This window comes from Furipterus horrens, unplaced genomic scaffold (genome assembly GCF_987537825.1).
Source record: "Furipterus horrens unplaced genomic scaffold, mFurHor1.1.pri manual_scaffold_4, whole genome shotgun sequence".
NCBI lineage: Eukaryota > Metazoa > Chordata > Mammalia > Chiroptera > Furipteridae > Furipterus > Furipterus horrens.
In genome coordinates this window covers 52,615,171-52,633,137 of record NW_028327174.1, presented here as the reverse complement: position 1 = coordinate 52,633,137, position 17,967 = coordinate 52,615,171, and the positions used below count along the sequence as shown (strand labels likewise).

Here is a 17,967-nt window from a genome sequence, read left to right as displayed (position 1 = left end):
CTCATGGACAGTGTACACTGTGCTGGGATGGCTGATAACATCCCTGGTCCTGTAAGGATCCCTCGGGACATTGGCCAAATGCCCCCTTGCTGGCATCCTTCTTGGACTGCTCACAACCCTGGGCCCCCATGGGGAAGTGCGGATTGCTGCCAAGGCATCAGTGCTGCAAGGCAAGGTTATTCCTAACTGATCAGAGGCTGCCAGGAAGAAGGTGTTTGCACCCCACACCACTGTGCAGGTGCTGACGGTGAGCTCACAGCTGCCCCCCAGGCGTGCCCAGCCCACTTAATCATTTCACAGCTCGACAAGTATCCCGCCCAGCCCTGTTCCAGAGGATAAAAGGGGGGATTGCAGGTCCCGGGTAACAGAGCCACCTTCTGCATCCTGCTGAGCTCTGTTCTCTCCAGCACATCCCAACCCCTAGTGCCCTATCATCTTGCTCCTCCAGGAACAAGCCATCATGTCTCGCCAGTCGAGTGTGTCCTTCCGAAGTGGGGGCAGCCGTAGCTTCAGTGCCGCCTCTGCCATCACCCCATCTGTCTCTCGCACCAGTTTCACCTCTGCGTCCAGAGCCGGGGGTGGTGGTGGTGGCTTTGGCAGGATCAGCCTTGGGGGTGCTGGTGCAGCAGGCAGCTATGGCAGTCGGAGCCTCTACAACCTGGGGGGCTCCAAGAGGATCTCCATCAGCGCTGGTGGCGGTGGCTTTAGAAACCGATTTGGTGCCGGTGCTGGAAGTGGCTATGGCTTTGGAGGTGGAGCCGGGAGCGGATATGGTTTAGGCGGTGGAGCTGGTGCTGGCTTTGGGCTCGGTGGTGGAGGTGCTGGTTTTGGGCTTGGTGGTGGCGGTGCTGGCTTTGGAGGTGCTGGCTTTGGAGGTGGCTTTGGTGGCCCTGGCTTTCCCGTCTGCCCCCCTGGAGGCATCCAAGAGGTCACTGTCAACCAGAATCTCTTGACTCCCCTCAACCTACAAATCGACCCTGCCATCCAGCGAGTGCGGACTGAGGAGCGAGAGCAGATCAAGACCCTCAACAACAAGTTTGCCTCCTTCATTGACAAGGTGAGCCATGATCTTTGTGAAAAACCACTATGGGTGTGGAGCAAATAACAAAGAAAGTAGGAAGAGGAACATTTCCTGACTTTGTGCAAATACCTTCATAGTTTACAGTTAATGTTTTTCTATTTGTTTCTGTCCCAGATTTGTGGCTGCTTTCCTAATTAGAACAGCAGCTTAGAAGACAGGGTCTTAGTTCTTGCCGTTCAGAGATTATCCCACAAGGGCTCCTTGATTACTGTTGGGCAAAGAGATGAATTCTGTGCTTCATGTAATGGGGCTGATTGCATGGAAAGGTAGATGAGTTCATCAGGCAGCAGCCTGAGTGGCTTCCCAGCCACCACTACGCTGGGCCACACTCCACCTAGCCGTGCCCAGTGCTATCCATGCCCTGGATAAGGGCTCTGTCTCCCCAGAAGGGTGAAGTTAGGTGCTTCACTCTGTACCTCCCCTCCCAGGGCCCAGGGCCCCGCATATGGGAAAGATTTAGGATGACATCATGAGAAAGGAGAAAAACTGGTGATGATCATTGAAACATGAAACCAAGTCTCTATCTTTAAACTCTGTCCTTTCCAGGTGCGCTTCCTAGAGCAGCAGAACAAGGTCCTGGACACCAAGTGGACCCTGCTCCAGGAGCAGGGCACCAAGACCGTGAGGCAGAACCTGGAGCCTTTGTTCGAGCAATACATCAACAACCTCAGGAGACAGCTGGACAGTGTCCTGGGGGAGAGAGGCCGCCTGGACTCGGAGCTGAGGAACATGCAGGACCTGGTGGAGGATTTCAAGAACAAGTGAGTTGGGGTGGAGTGAAGCCAGGGGCTGGTGATGTTCTTGGCCCCAGATCTACTTTATAACCAGACTACTGCTTATACTTTTCCCATGGGCAAGGCATATATGCCTTCAATGGATACCTGAAGTACTAAAATAAAACTGAGGTTTATGTTTAGAGAATTCCGGCCCCAAGCTCAGTCCCTATTCGAGGTCCTTAGCCATCAGCTGGAGCAACAAGCTTGATGCCCCTGGTACCAGTTGTGGAAAGAGTTAAGCAGTGTGATCCCTGCTCTTTGGGACTTTCTTCCCCAAAACACTAAGCACACTTTTTGATGGAGTCCCTCTGAAGTAGAAACTAATGACAAAACTCAGACTGGTGGCTCAAATAATTTATTTAGTGCTTATGAACCAGCAGCTGGGTTGCTAGTTTTTCTTTTTTTTTAAAGGGCCGTGAAAGCTAAAAGAAAGCATTAGAGAAATAGACTCAATGTGGAGTTGGGAAGAAATAGCATAGATTTTCTATAGGACTATTCTTCAAGCAACCAAATTACAGCAATAATAGAATGATTATCTGGTGGGCAGTTAAAAGGACACAGTATCCTAATGAGTAAGGACCTTGCAAAGGGGCTCACACATCCAGTGCCCCGTCCCTCTCTGCCTTCATGACATGAGAAGAGAAGCCCCTTCCCAATGGGAAAGTGGGCTCACAGTTGACTTTATGCAATAAAGACCCCGGGTCTCACCTGTCCCTCATCTTCTAATATGCACTTCCCACGCCTTTTACCCCAGGTACGAAGACGAAATCAATAAACGTACCACAGCTGAGAATGAGTTTGTGATGCTGAAAAAGGTGTGTGGGTAGAGGAGAACCTGTTGCTTGTGGCTATGCTCTCTGAAGGTATTGTTCATTTAAGTCAGGGTGGAAATTGGGTACAGAGCCAACCATCCCTGTTTCTCTATCTAGGATGTGGACGCTGCCTACATGAGCAAAGTGGAGTTAGAGGCCAAGGTCGATGCACTGATGGATGAGATCAACTTCTTGAAGATGTTCTTTGAGGCGGTAAGAGATGACCCCTATTCAGGTCCCAGAAAGATGGTCACTGGGACACCACCAGGGATTAGGGGATCCAGCATTAAGTGACTTCCACTGGCTCCTAAACTGTGGGCACACCCTTGTCTTTCCTACCCATTTAGTGCTACTCATATTTTGTTACTTATAAAGCTAATCCTTAAAAAAGCAAAGTCAAGTTTAAAACAGATTTCTTCAATGGTCATTTTTCTGAGTGGGGTTTAGAGTGAGTTATTCGAGGCACAAATACACCTTCCCTGAACCTCCCCTCTCAGAATGGCAGACCAGTCAACTAGATTATTTTGAAATAAGTTAAGGCTCAAGAAGGTTCACATCTGAGAGGTTCCATAATAGGGATTTCATGGAGGTCTAGAGGTGTTAAAGTTTTAAAAATAGATTTAATAATGATTTTGCTTATTTATTAACTTAACCATTTGATATAGTGGTTATTATTTTTTCTCAAGTGAACATACCACAATGAGTGGAATATTTGAGTGGACCTGATATCAGATAACACAGAATCAGATGACTGATTTCCAATTTTCCTGCAGGAGCTGTCCCAGATGCACACGCACATCTCAGACACATCTGTGGTGCTGTCCATGGACAACAACCGCAGCCTGGACCTGGACAGCATCATTGCTGAGGTCAAGGCCCAGTACGAGGACATTGCCAACCGCAGCCGGACGGAAGCTGAATCCTGGTACCAGACCAAGGTGGGTGCTGTGGCGAATGTGTCCTGAGCGAGGGGATGGACATGTGTCTAGGATTCCAGGCCATAACAAAATGCTAAGAATGGGGCTAGTAGAACCTGTGGAAGCCTCTTGGGTTGAGTTATGGGAACATTCATGTACGCCTTTGCCACATACATTTAAGAACCTTAAGAAGAATCTCATCCTGAATATCACACCAGCGTCTCTAGGAGAGCAAAGGCACTAAAGAGGAAATTATATAAGACCAGGTCCGCCTTGATAAAGTCGAAACCAGCCCCAGGCCTCAGATAACTATACCACTTGCCACCTCTTGGAAGCTCCTGCCTGTGAATGTTGGAAAAGTGTTTCCATCATCATCATATAAACGGAACCTTTCCTCTTTCCTGCTGGCCCCAGTTTGAGGAGATGCAGCAGACAGCTGGCCTGCATGGTGATGATCTTCGCAACACCAAGCATGAGATCTCTGAGATGAACCGGATGATCCAGAGGCTGAGAGCAGAGATCGACAATGTCAAGAAGCAGGTAAGGAGAGGTCAAAAGAAGGCAAGGGGTGGGTGGTGGGCTGAGCTCTGAAAGAGAGATCTATTTTGTTTGTTTCACTTTTTCTAAACACACATACACACACAGAGCTGGAACAAGTACCACCATTTCAATGTCCCCCCATCCATAGTGACAAGGACAAATGTTCTGGCTTCTCTCTGGAAACTTGGAAAGAGATACTGCAGGCCCAGCTCACTACCAAAGTGTCCTGACTTTTCTTCCTTTCCCTCTGTAGTGCGCCAACCTGCAAAACGCCATTGCTGATGCTGAGCAGCGTGGAGAGATGGCCCTCAAAGATGCCAGGAACAAGCTGGCTGAGCTGGAGGACGCCCTGCAGAAGGCCAAGCAGGACATGGCTCGGCTTCTGCGCGAGTACCAGGAGCTCATGAATACCAAACTGGCCCTTGATGTGGAGATTGCCACTTACAGGAAGCTGCTGGAGGGCGAGGAGTGCAGGTGGGTGACATAGGGCTGACCTCACAAGCCTGGGGTGGCCTCACATTTGGTAAGTGGAGCTGCTTCTCCACTACAAGCTGTAAAACACATGCACAAGTGACCACTATCTTGTGCATGATAATTATCTATCATTAATCTGAAGTCAGTCTGACACCTGGGCATATAGCTGACCTACACAATATGGTCCCAACTCACTTTTCTAACATTATTCCCACCACCAGTATTTTTGGATGCCGCCTCTCCTTCAAACATCTAAGCAACTCAACAAATGGCTTTTCCATTGTTCAAGTTCCTCTTCCTTCAGGAAGCCTTTCATGATTCCTCCAACTGAGTTAAATTTACCTGCCTTTGAGTTCTCAAACTACTTTTTCTTCAGTCTCCTGCGGCTCACTGCCTACTTTCTGTTAGAAATATTTCTGTCCATGCCAAGTCCTCTCACAGAATGTAAGCCTCTGCAAGGCAAAAACTGCTTCATACATATTCATAGTTCCCAGTCTCTTACTCATGCTTTCCTTATAATGGGTGGAGGAGAATGTGAGTTATAATCTCTTTGATAACCTGTTTCTAGGTCAGGTCCTCTTTGAAAAGTCCCTCTAGAGAGCTATCGCTTTCTCAAATTTAAGCACGTTATTTTTAAATTTTAATTTTTTTTTATTTTTTGCATATGCAAGCTCCTTGTTTTATAGATCAAGCTTAAGCATGACTCTAGGCGTTGTCTTTGGAGGAGTTTTTAACTCTTATTTCAATTGTTCCCCTTTCAGGTTGAGTGGAGAAGGAGTTGGACCAGTCAACATCTGTAAGTAACTTTAAACAGACATTAACAATGATAATATGTGGTATATGGTGTCAACTCAGAATCCTGCTGTTTCTAGATTCCGACATTTCCATCCCAATATATGGTTATTTAATACACTCAGTGGAGGGCAAAGGACACAGATTGAGACATAAAGCAATGTGGCTCATGTCTTATCTTTTAAAGGGTAGCTCTGTTATCTTACACATCTTGTACCCAGTCCCCCTGTGCCGTCTCCTCCACCCCCCATCTCTGAACCTAGCACCATTCCTTGTTTATTATATTCACCAACTTTCTGTTAAGGACCTTAACTAAATGATTCCGTTCTTCTGGGCCTCATTTGCTACTCTGTAAAAGGGGCCAGACACAGTGATAGCACAAGCAGGGTCAAATAAATTGGACAACTAGGATCAATCCGACAGGCTGGTCTCACCAAGTTCTCCCTTCTTTCTTTGCAGCTGTTGTCACGAGCAGCGTTTCCTCTGGCTACGGAAGTGGTGGTGGTGGCGGCTTTGGTGGAGGCCTCGGAGGAGGTCTCGGTGGCGGCCTCAGTGGAGGTCTCGGCGGAGGTCTCGGCGGTGGTCTTGGAGGTGGCGGCGGCAGCTACTACTCCAGCAGCAGCGGGGCTGGCGGAGGCAGTTTGCTCAGTGCAGGTGGTTCTGGCTTCAGTTCAAGCAGTGGCCGAGGCCTTGGGGTGGGCTTTGGCAGCGGCAGTGGGGGCAGCAGCTCCAGCGTCAAATATGTCTCCACCACCTCCTCCTCCCGTAAGAGCTTCAAGAGCTAAGACCCTGCTGCAAGTCTGCCTCCCAAAAGTAGCAGCCGGCCGCTGGTGACAGCCTCTTCTAGGTGGTTTTATCTTTTACTGGAGTGTAGTCTAGACCAACCCTGTTGCAGAGCCACAGTCTTCGGTTCCAGAAAAGGCCCAATACCCAGTCTCTAGTCTCCTATGCCGCGATCCTATGTTCTGCTTCGAATCAGCCTCTCAGTCTTTACAGCATGGTCCTTGATGAGAGAAAAATCCAAAGAGTTTCAGTATCTAAGCTGTCAAAACAGTGTTCCTACCCCAATCCAAATTTTTTTCTGGTTCTGACTACCTCCAGATTGTGTTCAATAAAATGCTTTTATAATATAAGCTGCTGTACAGAATTGTTTATTCAAGGTCTAAAATCAGCCTAGAGACCTCCTGAGGCTCAATCTGTCCAGATGTGATTGGTTCGTTTGATGATTCACAGGGAAGATGGAATGACCTTGAAGGGAGGGTGGCCATCCTGAGTGGTCCAGAGACTCCAGTAGCCATCAAAGAAAGTTGCTAAAGCCTCTAGAATGAAGAAATCTCTGGAGGACATAAATGGGAGTGTCCATTGTACTGCAATTTGGACAGATTGTAGAGCCTTTTGGGGAGGGGGGAGGCATTCAAGGTGGGCCAGTTTGCAAGTAACAGCATAAGACAGCTTAAGTAAAATTTATGTAAGGAATATGTTGTCTTCAGAACCCAAAAAAGCTTAAAAAATATTGGGCCTGTTCTAATATTGGGTACTGAAAGGATCAATAGCTGTTTCTTAATAGTGTCAGGGATGGAGTGATCCTCAGATTACCAGATAATTTCAAGAATTTTACTAAGGTGACTGAAACTTGCACTATGTGTGGGACAATGGCCCATCTTCTTCTTGTGAGCTCCTTTGTGAATATTTGTCTGTCCCGAGTGAGTGTGTCTACTGAATCTCTTTGGCAGAGGATTCATCAGTGTAGTATCATCACTGTGCTCCTAGGGAAAGTCAGATGCATTTAAGACCTTGCCTGCAAAGACTCTGTGCAATGTCAACATTATTGAGGTCCTCCAGGAGTGTCTGGGTAAAAATTTATTGTGCCCCTTCAAAGGTAAAAGCAAAATGTGACTGACAGGTTGTTGAAATGGTCACTGAACAAGATGTTACTAACCGAATTCATAAAAGCAAAATATTTACCAGTTGCTAATTGGATAGTGAGCAATTTCAATAATATTGGGGACCTTAATGGGTGTGTCCATGGCATTGGTTGTGGTAGTCCTCTGTGAGTCATCTTTGTTTTTTCTAAATTTAAAAACAGGTCATATTGAGTTGCTAAATGGAGAAACAGTGGGCATATCACCCCTTCTCTCAATATATCCCCTATAATAGGTTTCACTCTTCAAGGGCTCTGTTTTAATTTACATTGGGCATATTAACTATTTCAACTGGGGTAAAGTTTATGGAGTCTCATTTTGTCAAGTCAATTCGTAAGTGTCAAAGACTTGATTTAATTTTAATTTATTTCTCATTAGGTCATAGTGTCCGTGGCCACTGCAAGATAGTTTATGATCATTATGATCATATGAAATTTAGGTAAGTCAATAGTTCTGACAATTAAAGTGAAGAATAATTGTAATAGAACAACAATAAAAAAATGAAAAATAAAAAATAAAGTGAGGAATAATTTTTTGTTCTCTATTTTGTGTTCTGTAACTTCCCCCAAATTATAGGATAACATGTTTAAATTTAGTGAGATCCCTAGTCTATAAGTATAATTTGAGCTCTAGTATGAATTAAGGCCATGAAGACTTGCCATTTGGTGTATTTCATCAGATGTTAAAGTTGATTCAAAACCTACGTGATAGAGGCACAAAGCCAATCGACATCTCTATAAAAAAATATTTTTGATATATAAATTTTGAATTTCTAATTCCATGAAATTACGTTTAGTTTTTTTGTTTCCTCCCCCTATTTATTTCCTTCCTTCCTTCCTTCCCTCCTTCCTTCCTTCATTCCTTCCTTTCTTCCTTACTTCCTTCCATCCCTCCCTCTCTTTTTTCTTTTCTATGGTTCCTGGATATACTTTTGGGAGAGGATTCTCTCTACCCTGCTCATAGCTATAATTTTTTTCTCCAGAGAACATTAAATCAGTATCATCAGAGTTTGCCCCCCCCTTAGTTATGCCACAAAGGTGCCGTATGTTTTTCTCTATAGCCCTACAGCAGAAGCAGAGACATTTTGTAGGCTCCTACTAAACCATCTGCTTTTAAGAGTGTGGCCTCAGCATACCAAATAGTCATCCACATGAGTGATCACCTGCTAAGACCATATATTACACAGGTTATCTATCAATACCTGCTTGAGACACACACCAGTGTTCACAAGGTAAGAGTTATTCCCTTGAGCTTAGTGTCAGTCATTACTTACAGAGGAACTGAGAAACACAATTTAATGTAAGACACATGAATTGGTTGGGGTTGAGACACATGACCCAATGCCACTTTGAGGAGGGCCCCAACCCATATTCCTGGTTCTAAATGACTACTGAAAATTCTGATTCAATTTTCCATTTCAAAATTGAACCAGAGGCAACAGAAACAAGGAACAGAATAACAGTTACCAGGTGGGAGGGGCAGAGGGAGAGAAAGGGGGTAAGTAGGGGAAGGGTTTAGTAAAGGAACTAGTATAAATAACCCATGGACATATACAATGAGGTGGGGATTGACTGTGGGAGAAGGGGTGGGCTGGGGGGGGAGCAATGGGGGAAAAAGTGGGACAACTGTAATAGAAAAACAATAAAAATAAATCTAAAAAAATAAAATAAAACCACAATGAGATATCACTTCAAAAAAAAGAAACAGATATAGGTCAGTTAAGTCTGTAATGGAGACCTTTGTAGAATTCAGTAAATGTGGCACAAAGCGAACAGCTCAAGGCGCAAGGTTGATATCATGCAGTAATGCAACTCAAAGAACTCACTAGCCAGAAAGCAACAGCCCAAGGTGCATGCTCACAAGCAGACAGCAGAGTGAGACTGTAAGCCAGAGCAAGAAAACAAAGAACACAGTGGTAACAATCATCATCTAGACATCCTGCTCACAGCACCAACTATTATGACTACTCTATAGAGACAAGATGAATCTCCATTTTAAATTTAGTTTTGTTATTGAAACTGATGATGTCACCCACATCAAGATGGTATGAAAATGTATATTACCCTCATAATAAAGCTTTTTTTTTTTTTTTCCTCCTCAAAAGCTTTCTAAAAAGAGCAAGACAGGCTTCCCAAGCTGGTCCAAATATGGCTTGAAAGAATACAGAAAAGAGGCTAGAGTAGAATTTTTATGGTGGTTGAGGTGAGGTCAAGCTAAGGATTCCCACACAGGGTTTGAAGTTCCCACCAGTCACAAAGAAGGGCTTACCCAGGCTTTCTCTCAGATGTGGGTAGAAGAGGAAGAGGGAGGTGTGGAGCTTAGAAGTCCTCAAATGTTAAACATCATTACAGTAAGGCTGGTTTAACATGAAAAAAAAAAAAACCCCACCAATTATATAATACACTATTTTAACAATAAAAGGGGAGAAATCAAGTGGTCATCTCTCCCTCAAAACCAGACAGCATGTACTATACTTAAAAGTAAATAATCAAAAGTTTTTCATTAACATCAGGAAGAAAGCAAATATAGCTATAATAACCACAATTATTGATGACTATAGCCAGTGTAATAAGACAAGACAAAGAAATAAACATCTTAAGAATTAGAAAGAAAGCAAACTACAGTTATTCACATATGACATAATTACATATGTATAAAGTCAAAATTTTTCCAAACTATTCGAATTAGTAAGTGAATTTACCAAGGTCACTAGAAAATCAATATAAAATCAACTGTATTTCTGTATACTAGCAAGAAAAAAAAATAAAATTTATGATACCATTTCCAGTAGCATAAAAAATATCTGATATCTAGAATTAAATGTAGCCAAAGGCATAAATGACAGAAAACTACAATGTCTTATTGAAAATAACTAAAGAAACCTATAAAAAACATATAGTTATATGTTATCTTTGTGAATTGGAAAACTTAATTTGTAAACATGTCAGTCTCCCCAATTAAATTGCAATGGACTCAAAGCAATTTCAATCAAATATCTGCTGGTATTTTATAAAAATTGATACACCTCATCTAAAATAAAAAGATCTGAAACTGTCAGAACAATCCTGAAAAAGAAGAACAAAGTTCTTATAGTTTCATATATTGAGACTTATTATAAAGATATAATAATTAAGAAAGTGTGGTATTGAGATAATGAATGAAAAATGGGCCAATTGAACAATATATAGAATCTAGAAGCAGACCACATATAGGCTCATTAGATTCACAGCAACAGTGCCATTGCAATGCAATAGAGAAAGGATAACTTTGCACAACAAATGGTGCCAGGCCAGCTGACTCTCCATATGGGAAAATAACTGTAGTCATGACTCCTAGTTCACACTATTCACAAAATCCACTTCATCTATATTATAATCCTACATGTAAAGGTAAAACAATAATGCATTTAGAAGAAAATAGGATATATCATGATGACCTGAGGGGAGGCAAAATTTCTTGAACACCATAAAAAAATTGCTTACCATAAAAAAGTATGACCTTCTGCTCATAAAACAACACAGAGAGAGCAAAACAGCAAATCCAACCAAGGAAAAGAGGTTTACAATAGACCTCTCAAAGAAATTGCATGCAGAATGTCCCAAGAAACACAAAACACTCTCCACAACACCATTCTTTTTAAGTACACATGGGACATTCACAAAGATAAACTATATGTTAAGCCAATTTCAAAAGACTAAAATTATATAGACTATAATCTGTGACCATGGTATGTATATTAAATTTGAAGTAAAATATCTCAAAACCCTTATTATTTGGAAACTAAACTAAATACTTTTGAGTAACCTATGGATTGCTTAATGAGGGGATAGTTAAAGGAGAGGGTCTTAAGTTTAGTCCTTGCTTATTACCCTTTACAATAGAGAGTCAAACCTGCAGCCCAACCACCAGTGCCCTTGTCTATAGTTCAAAATGTGGGCAGATGTACTTACTTCATAGGTAGAATCACCAGATTTAGCAAATAAAAATACAAGAGACACAGTGCAATTTGAATTTAAGAGAACTGAAAAATAATTGTTTAGTGTAAGTATATTCCATGCAATATTTAAGACATATTTAATATTTTTTTTATAGTTATGTGAAATTTAACTGGATATCCTCTATTTTGTCTGGGTGAGCCTATTCATAGGTGACTGAGATAGTAATGTCTGCTCTGAGCATCAAGCCTACTGACAGGTAGCTGGCCTCTATAGATTTGGGTACTCAGCTGGCCTTCACTCAAGGGTGGTGAGGGAGGCCTGTAACCTACTCTCAGGGAGCTTCTCATGTGGAGAGGGGTAACCAGAATGTGAGACTAGCTCATTGGCAAGTTTCCTTATTAGCTTCTGGGATTTGGTATAGCATGGCAGTTCCTAAGCTCTGCTTCCACCATGCCCTTATATAGAAGGGTAGGGAGGTAACTAATCCTCAAAATTCTCCCCAGCTCCAAAGCTTCTGCCTCCTGACATCCTCAGCAACATGACCCTTACCAATCCATGGGCAACCATGGAGAAATGTTAGACCACAACTTGATTCAAGGCAGAGGGCCGCAACTTATCAAAATATTATTACAACCCAGTGATTATTGTTGTTCTTATGGAAATTTTCCTTGCTTATATTCTTTTGCCTATAGAATAAGAACTGGTATGGAATTTCTGATTAGCCAGATTCTAGAATAAGCTTGTATACAAATGGCCTAAAAGATTGTCCATTTCTGTCTAAAAATCGAAATATAACCCCAACACTTATGTCTGAGAAGATTTGAATGAATCTTCAACATCTATTTTGCTTTCAAAATTTGCATACATGTTTACACTGAAAACGGTCTTTGGATATCCTATCAGAAGAGAAAAATGTTCCCAACCAGAACCACCTCCATCATAATCTGCGTGTCATCTGTTACTATGTTCACAAAATTGATAACCTAGATGATAAGAACTAATTCCTTGAAAAACATAATCCGCCAAAACTCACACAAGAAGAAATACACAATCTCAATAAGAAATTGAATGAATATTTAACAACCTTCCAAAACAGAAAACAACAGACCCAGACGGGTTCACTGGTGAATTCTATGAAGCATTTAAAGAAGAAATTGTACCAATTCTCTACAATTTCTTTCAGAAGACAGAAGAGAAGAGAATATTTAAAAAATCATTTTATGAGGTCAGAATTATCCTTATATAAAACCAGATAAAGACATTACAAGAAAAGAAAGCCATAGACCAATATCTCTCATGTACATAGATGCAAAAATCCTTCAGAAAATATTAGTAAATTGAATCTAACAATATATAGAAAGAATTATGCACCATGATCAAGTGAGATTTATTACAGGTATGCAAAGCTGGTTTAATATACAAAAATCAATTAAAATAATTCATCACACCAATAGAGTATTGAGGAAAAGTCACATTGTCATATCAACAGATGTAGAAAAAGTATTTCACAAAATCTATTACCCTTTCATGATAAAATCTCTCACAAACTAGGGTTTAAATGGAACTTTCTTAACTTGATGAAAACATCTACAAAAAACCTATAGCTAACACTATACTTAATGGTAAGAAACTAGAAGTTTTCCTGCTAAGATAAGAACAAAGCAAGAATATCTCCTCTCACTACTCCTTTTTAATATTGCACTGGAATTCCTAGCTAATACAATAAGACAATTAAAGGAAATTAAAGGTATGCATGTTGGGAATAAAGAAATTAAACTATCTTTGCAAATGACTTGATAGTTTATGTAGACAATCCAAAAGAATTGACCAAAAAATACTGGCATTACCAGTAATAAAGATTATTATAGCAAGGTTGCAGAATGCAAAGTTAATATTTAAAAGTCTATTCTTCTGCAGTATGTCAGCAATAAACAATTGAAATTTGAAGTTAAAAACCCAATACTATTTACATTAGTACCCCCCCAAATAAAGTACTTAAGTATAAATCTAACAAAAATATGTACAATGTCTATATGAGGAAAACTATGAAACTCTGATGAACAAAATCAAGAACTAAATAAATGGAGAGATATTCCATGTTCATGTATAGGAAGATTCAATATTGTCAAAATGCCAGTTTTTCCTGACTTAATCTATAGGTTCAATGCAATACCAAACAAAATCATAGCAAGTTATTTTGTGGATGTTGACAAACTAAAGTTTATATGAGAAGCAAAGGACCTAGAATAGTCAACACAATTTTGAAGAGGAAAAACAAAGTTGTAGGACTGATACTATTCATCCTCAAGACTTACTATAAAACTACAGTATCAAGACAGTGTGGTATTGATGAAAGAACAGACAAAGAAGTCAATGAATAGAACAGAGAACCCAGAAGGAGATCTACACAAATATCACCAACTGGTCCTTGACAAAGAAGCAAAGGCAATACCATGGAGAAGAGATAGTCTTTTAGGTACGTGGCCTGAAACAACTGGACATCCACATACAAAAATTGAATCTAAACACAGACCTTATACCCTTAATAAAAAATTAACTCAAAATGCATCATAGACCTAAATATAAACTACAAAACTATAAAACTCCTAGAAGATAACATAGGAGAAAATCTAAATAACTTTGCGTTTGGCCATAATTTTTTAGATACAATACCAAAAGCATAACTCATGAAAGAAATAATTGATGTTAGAATTCATAAAAATTAAAAACTTCTGCTCCGCAAAAGACACTGTCAAGAGTATGAGAAGTCATGCTACATACTGGGAGAAAACACCTGCAAATGAAAGATCTGATAAAAAGACTGTTATCTGAAAATATAAAGAACTCTTAAAACTCAACAATAAGAAAACTAACAAACCAATTAGAAAATAGGCCAAACACTTCAATAGACACTTCACCAAAGAAGATATACAGATGGCAAGTAAGCACATGAAAAGATGCTCCACATCATATGTCATTAGGGACACACAGATTAAAACAGCAAGACACTACTACATACCTATTGGAATGGTGAAAAGCCAAAACTGACACTGAATGCTGGTGAGGATGTAGAGCAAGAACTCTCATTCATTGTTGGTGGGAAATGCGAAATGGCGCAGTCACACTGAAGACAGTTTGGCGGTTTCTTACAAAACTAAGTAAACTCTTACCATACAATCCAGCAATCATGCTCCTTAATATTTACTCAAATGAGCTGAAAACTTATGTCCATGCAAAACCCTACCCATGATGATTACAGCAGCATAGATTCATGAACTGTAACAAATGTACATCCTGATATGGGATGTGGATAGTGAGCGAGGGGATTGTGTGAGGTAAGGAGGGTGAACGGAAACTCCCTGTTCTCTGTGCTTTTTACTCAATTTTGCTGTGACCCTAAATAGCTCTAGAAATTAAAATTTATTTTTTAATGGCATAACCATTTGAGAACACTAAGAAGTGTGTGTGTGTGCGCACGCGCGCGTGAAATGAAATATATTGTGATTCTGATTTTGTGAGTTGTGTCTGGCCGGGCTGACCATACATTTACTCTTTATGCAGCAATTCTTTCTTTCTTTCTTTCTTTCTTTCTTTCTTTCTTTCTTTCTTTCTTTCTTTCTTTCTTTCTTTCTTTCTTTCTTTCCTTTCTTTCTTTCTTTCTTTCTTCCTTCCTTCCTTCCTTCCTTCTTTCCTTCCTTTCTTTAATTTTATTGTTGTTCTTTTATAGTTGTCTTAATTTTTCCTCTGTTGCTCCCACTACCTTCCCATTCATGTAGCAATTCTATTCCTAAGTATTTATTTGAGAAAAATGAAAACACATGTCCACACAAAGATGCAAAAATATGTTCAGAACTATTTTATGGGATGTAATGCCAAATTGGAACTATTTTAGAAACTCATCAGTCAGGATGGGTTAAAAAGCTATGATATGGTAATACAATGGCACATCACTCAGCAATAAAAAAGAACAAATTGCTAAAATTTAAAACAATATGGATGAATCTCAAAAACATTTTCCTGAGTGAAAAGGACACACACACACACACACACACACACACACATTAAAAGTATACCATATGATTCCACCTATATAAAGTTCTCAAATAAATTAATCCAAGATGGAAAAAAAATCAAAACAGAGATTGCTTGGAGCAATGGGATCATAGGGAAAGGACACAAAGGAATTGTCTGGAATAATAAAAGTGTTCTATATCTTGATATTATATGGATTATAGAAGCACGTGAATTTGTCAAAATAGATTGAACTCTGCACTTAAAATCTGTGCATTTCACTGTATATACATTGTAGATCAATAAAAAAATTTTAAAGAAATAATATTCCACTTTTTACGTTTCTATAGAAGAGATGGGGAAGGAAAAAGTGAATTAGGAATGGAATTGAGTTTAGCCAGTCAACGGTTTCTGCCACAGGGTACAATATTTCCCAACCACATTGAGTATTCTTCTGTGCCTATTTGAAAAATCCAGGTTGTTTCCCAGAAGCGGCAGAGGGAAGGCCAGAAAAAAAGTCAGAGGGAAGTTAAGTTTATTAGATCCCCCTGAGGCCTCCTTTGCAACATTAGTTCCATAGACTTGTGCCAGGGTATCAGTGGTCTGTTACTACTACCAACTACAGGCTAAAAGTGAGATTATAAAGGATTAACAGGTGGAAGTAGCCACTCAATGTCAAAAAATCTCAGAGAAGATTGAGTCATGTTTACTCTCTAGTATATTTATACTCTAAGAACAAGATGGTTTTGAGATGAATTGTTAGGATAGAAATTACTCCAAATCATTCTGAGTTGGGGGGAATCACCCAGCACATTTACAATTAACCAGGTATTTCTCCTTTACTGAAATAGAGGGAGTTTAACCAGAAAGCAAATGTAGTGAGACATCATTCCACAAGGCTGCAGCTCTTTTGATCACTTATAGTGTTTAAGTCAGGTACTTGTGTATCTCACCAGAGGACTGTTGGAGTATTTTTCACCTAACTATACTTTTTAAAAATGATATAGATAGTGAGGTGGACCTTCAATGGCAATGAGGTAGAAACCAGAAGGTCAAAGCAGAGGCAGGAGTAAGAAGGGAGGCAGGGACGTGAGGGAGGTAGTGGAGAGAAAAAGACACCAGTCCACTGGTGAGTCTTCCTGGAGATTTTATTGGCCCCTTTGGAGTCCTGGCTTGGCTCTATTGAACCATTGCTCTTAAAAAAAATTTTTTTTTATTATTTATGGTAACACAATTGTCCCAATTCCCCCCACCCCCTCCACCAAGCCCACCCTCCACATTCCCGCAGTCAATCCCTGCACCGTTGTCCATGTCCATGGGTCCCTCGTATATATTCTTTGACTAATCTCTTTCCCTTCTTTCAACCATTCCCTCCTCCTTTCGCCCCTCTGGCTGCTGTCAGTCTGTTCCATGTTTCTCTGCCTCTGATTCTGTTTTGCTCATTAGTTTATCTTGTTCATTAGATTTGTCTTTCACCTACTGGCTTATTTCATTTAGCATAATACTCTCCAGTTCCATCTATGTTGTTGGAAAAGGTAAGGATTCCTTCTTTTTTACTGCTGTGTAGTATTCCATTGTGTAAATGTACCACAGTGGTAATTTTTTTTTAATCTACTTATCTACTAATGGACACTCAGGCTGTTTCCAGATGTTGGCTATTGTAAGTAACACTGCTATGAACACAGGCATGCATATATTCTTTTGAACTGCTATTTCAGGATTCTTAGGATATATTCCCAGAAGTGGAAATGCTGGATCAAAAGACAGTTGCATTTTTAGATTTTTGAGGAAATTCCATACTGTTTCCCACAGTGGCTGCACCAGTCTGCATTCTCACCAACAGTGCACTAGGGTTCCCTTTACTCCACATCCTTGCCAACACTTTATGTTTGTTGATCTATTAATGATAGTCATTCTGGCAGATGATATCTCATTGTGGTTTTAATCTGCATCCCTTTGATGGCTAGTGATGTTAAGCATTTTTTCATATTCAACCCTTGTTCTTATCGAGGACCACAGATACAGACACAAGGAGAATCTGGCCCCTCGTTCCTTTATCCATGCTCTTTTTCCCCTGGGCAGTCCCAGGCGTGATCTACACTAGTCCTGCTGTCCATCTCATTCTCTTCCCACCCTCACATATCTCTGAAGCACTTCTTTCCACAGCCAACAGCACTCGCCTCTGAGCATCTAAATGCCTCTCTCATGATTTACACATTGCTCTTTCTCCTCCAACTAGTTTCTCCACATTGGTTAGAAAAGCCAAGGGTAGCCCCTTTGTCCAAATACATCCTTCAGTCCCCAGTCCAGTTATGCACTTATCACTTACTTAAACATTCAAGTGTACCTACCTAACCAATATCAGTATCTACAGGCTAACTCAAAGGGAAATGAACACTTTCAAAAATGTATTACTCAGGAACTAGATTCAATAGAAATATGTACTAAAATCAGTTGAAGTCAGAGTTTTTTCTATAACTATATAACTGCTTAATTTGTGTCCCACAGGCACGTGGCATGCTTTTATCCTGTAGGCTAATAATTAATTTCACTTCAATTTATCCCAGACCCTTTGTTGCATTTTGTTGTTGTTGGTTGAAATGGCAGCCACAGTGCTTCCCTTGTCTACTTCAGGCTATGAGGGGGAGGTGAAACAAACATGAGGATCTTGACTTATCCACCGTAGAAGCCACATGGAGTGACG

General features: G+C 40.6%; 1 protein-coding gene across 1 annotated transcript; it reads left to right on the top strand.

The window, feature by feature from the left end:
- The first annotated feature begins 355 nt into the window (after positions 1-355).
- KRT5 (keratin 5) lies at positions 356-6,525 on the top strand. Its single transcript, XM_090273217.1, has 9 exons — positions 356-1,057; positions 1,628-1,842; positions 2,612-2,672; positions 2,787-2,882; positions 3,443-3,607; positions 4,001-4,126; positions 4,380-4,600; positions 5,362-5,396; positions 5,852-6,525. Exons 1-9 carry the CDS (start codon positions 461-463, stop codon positions 6,175-6,177), a joined length of 1,842 nt encoding a protein of 613 aa, XP_090129343.1. The 5' UTR covers positions 356-460; the 3' UTR covers positions 6,178-6,525.
- Positions 6,526-17,967: the final 11,442 nt, after the last annotated feature.